General features: G+C 36.9%; 1 protein-coding gene across 1 annotated transcript in view; it reads right to left on the bottom strand.

The window, feature by feature from the left end:
• Nucleotides 1-12,430, bottom strand: part of LOC107556712 (E3 ubiquitin-protein ligase MARCH4) — a 56,868-nt gene that overhangs the window by 28,814 nt on the left and 15,624 nt on the right. Inside the window, exons 2-3 of the mRNA XM_016239897.1 lie at nt 4,607-4,762; nt 152-344 (exon numbers count right to left, since the gene is read on the bottom strand). Coding sequence (XP_016095383.1) covers nt 152-344; nt 4,607-4,762 — 349 coding nt within the window. The remainder of the gene's footprint in view (nt 1-151; nt 345-4,606; nt 4,763-12,430) is intronic.

Below are 12,430 nucleotides of genomic sequence, written 5' to 3'. Positions count from 1 at the left end.
CAGGGAGCCCAGTGTGCCCCCCCCCCCCCCCCACCCCCACCCACAGACATTGTCTGACACTCTCAGGCCGGTAAAAAACAAACATGAAAAAAACACAGCGTTGGTTTTGCTGAGCCAGGTGGCTGTAGTTATTGAGCATCCGATAACCTACCGATGCACACCAGGTCCATGAAGCCGTACATGCCATAACAGATCTGGAAGAGCAGGTCCTGCCGTTGCCACTTGGCCGAGGGGCTGAGGGAGGACCAGACCAGCCAGGAGATACTGGCTATCAGGAACATAGAACCCAGAACAGCTGCAGCTATCTGTACTTTCTCTATCACTGTCAACGAGATGGCCTGCCACTGGAGACACAAAAAATATAAACTAATAGATAGTACAGTACCAGTATCACATTTTAGCACACATGAAAAACAAGTCACTGCAAAATACAGTCAAAAGATAATATAAGTGACTTCAGTCATAATAATATAGAACGATAATATAATAAGGTACAGTACTGTTCAAAAGTTTGTGCTCAGTAAGAATAAAAAAAAAATTGAATACTTCAGCAAGGATGCATTACGTTGATCATAAGTGACATTAAAGACAATGCTACAAAATATTTCTATTTCAAATAAATGCTTCTTTTTTAACTTTATATTCATCAAAGAATTCTAGAAAAACAATGTATCTTTGTTTACACAAAAATATGAAGCAGCACAACTGTTTTCAACGCTGATAATAATAAGAAATGTGTCTTGAACAGCAAATCAGCATATTAGAATGATTTAGATTGATTAGAATGACACTGAAGACTGCTGAAAGTTCAGCTTTTCATCACAGGAATAAATTATATTTCACAATATATTCACATAGAAAAGAGTTTTACAATTTTCAGTTACAATAATATTTCACAATATTACTGTTTTTCTGTACTTTGGATCAAAAAAATGCGGTCTTGTTGAGCAGAAAAGACTTCTTTCAAAAACATTTAAAAAATCTTACCAAACCCAAACTTTTGAACAGCATTGATTGATTGATTCGCTTGATTATTAGCACTAGGGAAGATCTTTGATGTAAAAATGAATACAATTCCATTATTGATTAAGTACTTAAAAATATCAGTTTTCAAAACTCTGTTCTTGCCTTACCCCAATTCACTATGGTAAACGTACAAAAATGACTGAGCAATTTGGGCGGTTTTTAAATTTCAGGTTTACTTCATATCCATTACCAAAAAATGGTCTGGCTACTTGCTCACGCTACATATTTTTTCACATATGCCCTGTAGACATTCTTCTAGCTGATCTTGATGCAGAATGACAGATCTAATCATAGGCAAATCAACCATAGAAAAGCACAACTAATGTAAAACAACTCTAAAACAACTCTGTGAGTAATTTGTAATTTTATGTTTCAACCACAAATGGCAATATAAAGGCCAACGTTCTGTAGTGCACCTTTAAAATAGCTAAAACAAAGAAAAAAATGCCTATTTATCATCTGAAGGTCAGATCAAAAGAAAATCAAAAAAAGACAAAGTAAAATCAGTGAGAGCAGAAGCTTTGAACCCAGACAAGCATATAAACTACTTGAGCTAACACAGTATGAAAGGAATAAGATAAACACAGTGCTACTGCTCTCAGTATTGTGGTGGTACAATGCACCAGTGTTAATTTTGACAGCAAATTTTGATTTAGTTTTAGTCATAGTCTTTTGACTAAAATGGCATTTAGTTTGTCATATTTTAGTCATCTGAATTGTTTTTAATTTTAGTCTAGTTTTAGTCGAATAAATGTCATAAGATTTTAGTCGACTAAATCTACAGTAAATTTAGTCGGCTAAAATCTAATGGGTTTAGTTACAGTGCATTTATTAAGCATTTCTCCAAAATTTCCAAACTCATTATATAGTTTTGATATTGAGGTTTTATCATGATAGACACTGATTTAACTGCTGTGACACACAACATGCATGGAACAAGAACATGGTCTTCGTTTTAATAAAATACCAATGGTTATACAGGCTATTATGCATTCTTTATAGCAGCTTGTTTACCATATTCTTCATTCTTTCAAGCAGACATTTATTTCTATAAATAAATTTAGATTAATCTTTAGGGCTACTAAAGTGTTTCAGTCAAGAGCAATGCGTGATTTTCTGTGTTTCTTTTGTTGCTTGATTAACATCAATGACTCTGACAATAGCAACTAAATTAGGCTGCTGTACCTTTAAAACCGAATGCACGGATGCAATGTCCTGATACATGTTCTCCCTACTGTTTATGTTCACTTAAGACGTAATCAACTGTTTTTACGTGAATACTCGTCAAAACTGACCATTCTACATCATTTTGTGTGTAATTCTCCATTCATGCAACGCGAAAGAGTACTCGCATGCTGTGAGACGCGCTTTCCGTGTGTATGTTTCAGTGTCTGCGTCGTCAGATTTATCTATATGTCTGCTCTTCTCTTACTCCAACATATTGACATTTTTGAACGTTTTATGTGGCGTGCAGCAAGTGTATTTTAGCTTATGTCCCGCTGGTTCATGTACGTATCTAACCTCCTAACCACGCAGCAGATTCGTTCTGAAATTGAATGAATCTCTTCCCAAATTGTCCCTCCCAAACATTTTCGTCTCGTTTTTATTAGTTGACGAAAATGTCCATATATTTTCGGCATAGTTTTTGTCATTCAAAAAGAGTTTTAGTTCGTCATTGTCTCGTTGTCGTCAGTGAAAAAAATGTCGTTCACGAACATTATGACGGAAATTATTCGTCAACGAAATTAACACTGCAATGCACAGTGTTCATATGGCTATATCATGGTGCTCAATGACTACCATATTCATATTTCATACATGGTAACCCAAGATGCACTATATGGCCAAAGTTTGTGAACATCACCTTCAAATGAATGTGTTTTCTGATTCAGTCCAATATCCAAAAAATGGGACTTATTATTTTCTTTCCCAACAAAACAATGCTCTCTGCACAAAGCGGGATCCATGAGGAAAAGATTTACTGACTCTTGTACAGAAGAACTTGGCTGGCCTTCACAAAAGCTGAAACTCGCTGAACACCTTTGGGATGACTGTGAGCCAGGCCCCATCATATAAAATCAATGTCTGACCTCACTGATGCTCAGGTGTCTGAATGAGAGCAATGTTCCCGCAGCCGCCGTCTAGCCTTGCCAGAAGAGTGGTTGACGAAAATGTCCATATATTTTCGGCATAGTTTTTGTCATTCAAAAAGAGTTTTAGTTCGTCATCGTCTCGTTGTCGTCAGTGAAAAAAATGTCGTTGACGAACATTATGACGAAAATTATTCGTCAACGAAATTAACACTGCAATGCACAGTGTTCATATGGCTATATCAAGGTGCTCAATGACTACCATATTCATATTTCATACATGGTAACCCAAGATGCACTATATGGCCAAAGTTTGTGAACATCACCTTCAAATGAATGTGTTTTCTGATTCAGTCCAATATCCAAAAAATGGGACTTATTATTTTCTTTCCCAACAAAACAATGCTCTCTGCACAAAGCGGGATCCATGAGGAAAAGATTTACTGACTCTTGTACAGAAGAACTTGGCTGGCCTTCACAAAAGCTGAAACTCGCTGAACACCTTTGGGATGACTGTGAGCCAGGCCCCATCATATAAAATCAATGTCTGACCTCACTGATGCTCAGGTGTCTGAATGAGAGCAATGTTCCCGCAGCCGCCGTCTAGCCTTGCCAGAAGAGTGGAAGAAAGGACTGATGCCTTAATGCCCATGGTTTTGAAATTAAATGCCCATGGTTTTGCTCAACAAATACATGTGGGTGTCGTGTTCAGGTGTCCACACACTTTTGGCCATGTGGTGTACAGGAATGAAACATGTTTGTTTATATATATATATATATATATATATATATTAGGGCTGTTGCTTTAATGCTTTAATCTAATTAATTAGTTTTATATACACACACACACACATATATATATGTATATATATATATGTATGTATATATGAAATTGTTCAAGTTTCTAACAGGTTTCATGTGTTTTTACTTCATATGACAATATATTTCATATATGGAAATTGTATGTACATATTTCACATTTGCATATGGGTACCTCCACTACATAAAAAAAAATGGATTGTTATTTTGAAGTAAATAATTTGAGACATGCTCTGAGCCCTGATAAACAATGTCTGATTGATGAACAAATCATTCATTGAACTTCTTTCAATTAACTGATTCATAAATCACATTTAATGATTTATTTGTGAATTCAACTGATTCGATTGCCCCAGTTCACAACACACTTATCCAATGATCCGGGCTGATCAAGTCTCAAGTAAACAAATCATTGAATTGGTCTTTTTTTGACTCAAAATGAGCCAACCAGGAATAATATGATCCTCAGTGCTCAAGTGTTCTGACATCTAAAAATTCATAATGTCAGACTAAGCTCTAACCCACTCTATCCTATCTGTGTGACTGAGGCATTAGACCCCTCTCTTTTAGGTATTTTGAGTAGGAGAATGAAGTATATGAAATAAAATAATAAATAATACTTTTGCACTTTTGTACTAAATCCACATAAGCCCAGGCAGGCCGTGAGTTACCTGTAGCGGGTTCTTGGTGCTGATGGCGATGACTTGGTATTTGTAGTAGCAGAGTTCACAGCTCCAGGATCCTCTCTCACTAATCCACTTAATAAGACAGGGCTCATGAGTGCAGCGAACAGAACCACTACAGCGACACGGGCTCAGCAGCTCCCCCTGCAGGACACAACACATGCTCACATTAGCAGTAGCTAATCTCCCCCCACTTTTCAAATAATCCCGAAACCCCTGTAAATGAACACCAGGCTTGTTGATAAATAAGATAAGATGCAACAATATATTTTCCTTCCACTTTGAATAAATGCGTACGAATGCTTGTTTCCACCATGGGATTAAAAGTTATGAAGTGACATGTGGCCAAGTATGGTTACCCATACTAGGAATTAGTGCTCTGCATTTAACCCATCCTAAGTGCGCACATACACAGCAATGAAGACACACACACCGTGAACACACACATCCGGAGCAGTGGGCAGCCATTTATGCTGTGGCGCCCGGGGAGCAGTTGGGGGTTCGGTGCCTTGCTCAAGGGCACCTCAGTTGTGGTATTGAAGGTGGAAGAGAGCAATAGTTATTCACTGCCCCCACCTACAATTCCTGCCGGACTCGAGACTCGGAACTTGCAACCTTTGGGTTACGAGTTCGACTCTCTAACCATTAGGCCACGACTTCCCCCCTAAGGAGCCCACCTTCCCATACCGGGAGTCGAACCCGGGCCACCTGGGTGAAAACCAGGAATCCTAAGCGCTTATGCAAGGTTTAATGTCACAATATTTTTTTTTTTACAATTCTGTCAGAATTCCAAGATATAAACTCAGACTACAAACTCAGAATTCAGACTTTTTTCTTGCAATTCTGTATTTTTTCCCCCTCTGAATTGTGAGTTTACATATTGCAATTTAGAAAATGTTAATTTCAGGCTGGCTTAAAGATATGGAAACTTGTTTCTGCCACAGAATAAAAAATAAAAAAAGTGATTGCGACTTTTCATCTTACAGTTCCTTTCTTAGGATTGCAAGTTTATTTCTCACAAATTCTGACTTTATATTTTGCAATTCTGACTTTTTGTCTTTTTGCGAGAAGAACGTTTGTGAGATAAAAAGTTGCAATATTCAATTTTTTTTATCCTGTTGCAGAATATCTTTCCATATCTTTGAGTCAGCACAAATTGACATTTTTAAAATGCATGTTATTGATCTTCATTTGTGCATATGTTTCTTTATTTCTTTCTGTTTTCAGGACTCCAATCATTCAATTTTCTTAAACCCTGCCCCTGCAAACTTGTGTTCATCTCAAAATCAACCAACAACCAATGCACAGAACTAAGTCCTCACCCTTTGTTTTTTTCTTTTTCAATAATCCCATAATTTCCATCACAGGATGGAAGATCTGTCACTACCATTTCATTGTGACTTTCAGGGGCGGTCACATTTACAAAATCCAGTCTTTTTAAAAGGAAATCCATGCCATTAGGTGTTCAAAAAAAGCTCCCCTTGCACAAAAGTTAGTCAATTCGCCAAGTTGACCAACTTCTGTGTCAGTTGTGCTTTACACATCTACACTACTGAAAATAGACAACGGAAAATAGACTTTTTTGCACAATCGCTATTTAAAATGTATTTAAAATATTTATAAAGTAAAAATTTTTTTTCAACAAATAAAATTAATTATAAATTCATAAATATGACATTTTTGGAGAGTCTTACAAGGTGACATTTCACAACCTAAACTAACCTTGCCTTTTTACTAAAAGGTCAAATTAGCTGATATTTCCTGACAAGTTTTTCAAATAATAATTAGCATTGAAGCAGTTACGACATCCTCATTATTAGGGCAGGACAGTGTTGTATCGTCCTAACAATTTAGACTTTATGCCCCCTAAAAATATCAAAAGACTTCAGAAACATCCTCATCATAGAAGAGGTATATTCAAGCCATTGTAGGCATGAATTGCATTATTAATGTATTTTCAAATAAATTAATAGATTCAGTCCAAAACATGAGTGTCACATCATTGACCCATCCATTAGTTGTACAAATTATTAATGAGGACCACTTAAGAGTTACTTGGGACATGTCCTAGTGACCTTCACAAAAACCGTACCCACGGGACATTCATTTGGGAAAGATGGTTTAACAGTGTAGCTTGTCTTGTAAAAAAACGGTCCCCAGTTTGACTTCAATAGATAATAAAAACTCCAGAATCTCTTTTCAGCAGCAAAGGGACATAATTTGATTGATTACTGCTTTGCACTCCATGTGAATCATGCATAAACTGAGACAACAAACCTACTGCCTCGAAATCGCACGTCCACTGCAGGCTTAAACATTTCAAGTGCTGCATGTCAAAACATCTTCACAGAAGCCTCACAGCAGTATTTACAATATTTCAAAACAGCACACATTTCAAACGTGCCTCTAGTGAGATTTGTGTGGATGACGTGTTTATTTTGAGCTCATTTAACCAGTATGAAGAATATCTATACATCCGTCCGGTACTGTCAAAATGAAAGAATTAATTGCACAAGAGTGAACATTCATCATAGCAAATTCCATTGCTTTGTAAATAGGAACCAGACACAATGACGGCATCTATCATTTGGCCTTACAAACACATACACATACACACACCATAATGAGGGATGATCAGATAAAAGCATCTGTTTGGTCCCTGGCAACAGTTCGCCGGGACTTGCTCACTGTTTGGAGCTGCGTCAAACTGATCCCTATGGCACCGATAGAAATTACCTTCCTGCGCTGATCAGATTCGGTGCACTGTCTGTTTTATATTGCTACAGTTTAGCACCTATAAGGGGTACTGAATTTCCATCAGCATAAAGTATGAATTATTTACCCACAGCGTTCTCAGAAGGAGATATTTAGGGAGAGATCAGGATGGCAGCTCAAATTCCCTTCAAGTTGTGCAGGGTATGAAAACACAGATCACTGGAGCTCTGAGGAGCGGCGCTAATGAGCGTCGTTTCCAGCAGTCGGCTTGATGTCCCTCACTGAACTGACAAACTCATTTAGCTCTACATGCGCAGGGCTTTGTCCAACTCTTTAACATGACGCTTATAACAGCTCTTGAAAGTTTTCTTCTGATTAAAAGAATCACACTTCAACTGATGTCTTAACGTTTAAAGGGTGTGTTCACCCAAATTAGCCTGAATGAAAATTAGCCTGTGTTTTACTCACCCTCAAAGCATCCTAGGTGTATATGACTTTTTTCTTTCAGACAAATCCAATCTGAGTTATATAAAAAATTGTCCTGGCCCCTCCAAGCCTTTCAATGGGGGTAAGCGGGTGTTGGTTGTCAACAGTTCAGAAGACGTTAAATAAAGTGCGCGCATCCATAATAAAACACATGGCTCCGGGGGGTGAATAAAGGCCTCCTGTAGCGAATCCATGCTTTTTTGTAAGATAAATATCCATATTTCAAACATAATAAACACTTTTTTCTCACTTTTGCTGACTGTCATACGTGGAATCCGTTCCGGCAGTTTCCGCTTACCCCCATTGAAAGGCTTGGAGGGGCCAGGACAATTTTTAATATAACTCAGATTGGATTCGTCTGACATTTAGAAAGAAAATACATCTTTACCTGTGACAGCTACAACGCTCATTCACAAACTGCTGAAAACTCAGTCCCGATCTGGCTTACATTTAAGCAGCTGTTTATCTGGTCTCATGGGAAAAATGTGAGAATGTAAAACCTAAAATATGTTGCTCCAGGTACAAACTGCTGCATTTTACAGTTTTACTCTTATTGACACAAATCACGACTAAAGGCGAAAGTAATTCTTACTCGTTTTTTTTTGTCTGTTCCTTAAATAAGTGTGTTGCATGGCTTTTGAATAAGTATGTAAAAGTTGAATAATTTTTTGTTTTGTTTTGTGTCAACTATTCTAATGCAAAACTTTTGTCGTAGACCTCATTTAAGATTTTAATGTAGCTTTTCTAAGTGAGCATAGCACTAATGGCAATGCTAAGGTCATGGGTTCAACTTCCATAAACACATAAACTGATCAAATGTAACTTGAAATCACAGTAAGTGACTTAAAGGGGTCCTATTATGCTCTTTTACAAAGTCTTGATTTTGTTTTGGGGGTGTACAAGAACAGGCTCTCATACTAGGTTGTTCGAAAAACACATTATTTTCCACATATTTTAAATTATTACAACACCTCTCTCCCCAGTCTGGCATGAACGGCTCGAATAGTTCCTGTATCAAATGAAGGCCCGCCTTCTGAAATACGAAATGTGCTGTGATTGGTTAGCTGGGCCAGTGTGTGTTGTGATTGGCAGCACTCGGCGCCTGGTCAGGAAATGTCATGATATGTTATGCGAGCTTCAGTGTAAATATTGCATCAAAATCAAATCAATTTGAGTGCGATTTAAACCCAGATGATTGTAACCACTCTAAGTTCGTCTGCCTTGGGAAAGCTAGCGTGTCTCCGACATAGTGATAACACTCGGTGCCTTCTCTAGTGCAGCTCAACCAGGTCTCGTCCCATTCGTCGATATTTGTGATATCACAACTCCCGGAAAATATGCGTTGTAGTCCAAACGAGTCATTCATTGTAGTTTTTGAAAAGTGATTTCTGTTAAATAAAATATCTCCTTTTGAAGTGGACTTTGAGCTTTGTAACTTTGCAGATATTTTTTATGCTCAAACAGCAACATTACAGACTAACTAAAGTTGAAAAAGTGAAAAAGCATAATAGGACCCCTTTAAATGCATCAGCAGGTGCTGTGGTGTCTTCTGAGATTGTATTGTGGATTGCATTTGTTGGCCGCATATGTCACTGAGGCTGCCTCATTTAAGAAAATAACAATTATATTCCAAAGTAAGAAAGAAATTACAAAAATGTACACCTCACAAGGAATAACAGTTAGTTTTATAATGGTTGCTTTTCTGAAATGACACATTCTCAATGACATATGCAGCCAACATATGAGACAGAGTTATTATTTTCAAGTAAACAAAATTCGCTTATAACACTACAGTTTTGCTTGTAAGGTGCAGAAACACCTAGCAGAAAGTCAATCATTTTTTAGGCCCCTCAATTGATATTGATGACATTTTTGTGCTGCTCGATACATCAGAGAACTCAGCGGTGAGTTCAACAGCACGCTGAGATCCAGACTGGAGTGAGCATGTTCAAGACTTGTCTGACAATAGTTCAGATACACTAGTTATCTCAAATACATTTAGGTCCACATATTTGATTGCATCTTATCCAATGCAAATGATTCAGCTGTAGACAAATACTCATTCTCAAAAAATTTGATGAGACAGCAGATTGCTAACTCCTGTGGATGAGGACACAGTGTCATTCAAAAAAAGGGAAATTGATGATGAGAATGAACAGAAGAGTTTGCTTGTGTTGTCCCTGATTAAAAGGTAAAACGTGTCTCATTTATTCAGTTAATTTCTTGTAAGTGATAAGCCAGGGCTCCAGACAAAAAAATCAATTAAGGAGCCATTGGCTCCTATAAGAAACAAAATTAGGCGCCAAAATATTTTTTTAGGTGCCACAGAATAAACGTTTTATTTATTTTTTAACACTTAACATTTCAGCCATACTGTCATGTGTTTATGTCTCATTTTTTCTTGTCTTTATCAGTATTTTAATCCATCTTGTAGATGCCCTGGGTACTAAGATTAATTTAAAGTGGGAACTAAATGTCTTTTCCAACTTCAGAACAATATTCAGTCACACAGAATTGATTATTACAAAGAATCTGTGCCAATATCACAGACCATAACTATATCTGCATCACTTGGCCCTTGAGTGTAGTTTGGGCTCCTAATCAATGCATCCCATAAATGTTGTCATAGGCCTATGTTTTGCACACATCCAGCCTGTTTTTCTTCATTAGTTGTTACATAGGAGCTGTTGAATTTTACCTTTAGCTCCTTGCATTCTTTCTTATCATGCCACCAGGTTAAGTAAAAATATGAATATGCAATATAGTGCATAAATTTAGCAAAATGCTCCTCTTTATAGTTATTTTTCTAGCTGACTGATGAGCTTGGACACCCAATAGTTATGAGGAAAATGTATTGTTACGTGGCGTTGTTTAAAAGCTTTATTCGTTTTCCGCAGTTTGAAACACTGAATGAGCATTTCATGAGGCATTTCAGTAAGATGTACTGTATCTTATAAAATACATTTTTATGTCCATTCATGTTTATTTCGTACTATAGAAGTAAAGAGAAAGATATGATGGGTTCACGTGCCGCCTGAAGCAAGGCACTAAAGCGATAGCTCATGCCACGTTAAAGAGCGTCAAAACTTATTTATTGTTTACATTTCGTTATGAATTTGACAGAATTTTAAAGCTGATACATTGTTTACTAAAAAGGTATACAGAGCACAAAGCTTACTGCGATTATTGGACGGCAAGTGCGCTACAAATAATATGAACTTCACACATTAACAGAACACATAACATTTAGACTAAAGATCTTCATAACAAGAAGCCATATCAGTATCGATTATAAATGAGAACTGTTAACAATATTGCTAAAGTCCACACAGCTGACAGCTTTACCTGTTGTAGTTTGTTGAAGTTGTGCACTAAATAGACACTGCTTTTCTGCACTTTTACTTCACGCATCTCCGCTCTCTCCTGCCACCAGAACCGTAGAGATGAGGACTGTTTGAAACTCTTTTTTCCACTAAAACTTTGATGCGCATCGTCTCAGTTTATCACATCAACATAACAAAAGATGTGATCGCAAAACAATCAGAAAAAAGTCATTACATGCTAATTTTAAAATCATAACATGTACATTTCTCTAGTCGCCAGTGGCAAACTCAGCAAAAACTTCACTCGTAAATTAATGTTTTTGGTCGCTGTCTGGAGCCCTCTAAGCTGTGTGTTTGTAAGAAACAACACCCTGATTTTGTGGAGGAAGTGTTATTATGAATTATAGACTGTTAAAAAATCGCCTTAATGATGGATTTGTTTCTTATAGACACACAGATTTTCACTTCACAAGACATTAATTGATGGACTGGAGTTGTGTGCATTACTTGTGGATTATTGTGATGTTTTTATCAGTTGTTTGGACTCTCATTCTGACGGCACCCATTCACTGCAGAGGATCCATTATTCAGTAAGTGATGTGATGCTAAATTTCTTCAAATCTGTTCTCATGAAGAAACAAACTAATCAACATCTTGGTTTGCCTCAGTACATTTTCAGCAAATTTGCATTTTTGAACTATTCATTTAACAATTTACAATGAAACTGTTAAAATCTAATAATTCCTCTGAAAATGTTTGTTCCTTTGCAAGTTTTCTGGCCCCTGCTAGAAACTTGTTGAAGAGAACAGGTGTGTAAGGTCATATCAGTATGTCTGCAGACCTCTTTATTAAAACCAGACTGTTTTCCAGACTAGACTTGGGCCAGAATATTCAAGGCTGGTGTAAATGTGAAGAGGACCTGATCGAAACATTTGTGTCTTTGTGTTCACTCAGACTAACCTTTATCACTGTTTTAAAGTGCATTTTAAAGTCCATTTAGTTACAGAAACAAAAGGGAACACAGCAAAAAAAAATTGTACTTTCAGAGCTTTGAATAAACTTTCATTTATTTAATAAATGAATACATAAAATGTTGATTAGTTGAATAGATTTTTATCCTTTCTCACTATTTGATTATTTTATTGCCCTTGCAGTGGATTGCTCACAACTGTAGGGTTGGGTATTGTTTGAATTTTATCAATTCCGATTCCGATTCCGTTCTGCTTATCGATTCCGATTCTTTTCGATTCCCAGTTTCGATTCCAATGTGATTAAATAATGATATCAA

Source organism: Sinocyclocheilus grahami, unplaced genomic scaffold (genome assembly GCF_001515645.1).
Source record: "Sinocyclocheilus grahami isolate Dianchi unplaced genomic scaffold, SAMN03320097.WGS_v1.1 scaffold576.1, whole genome shotgun sequence".
Lineage (NCBI taxonomy): Eukaryota > Metazoa > Chordata > Actinopteri > Cypriniformes > Cyprinidae > Sinocyclocheilus > Sinocyclocheilus grahami.
Note: the sequence above shows the minus strand (reverse complement) of the source record. Positions and strands in the feature narration are given on the sequence as shown.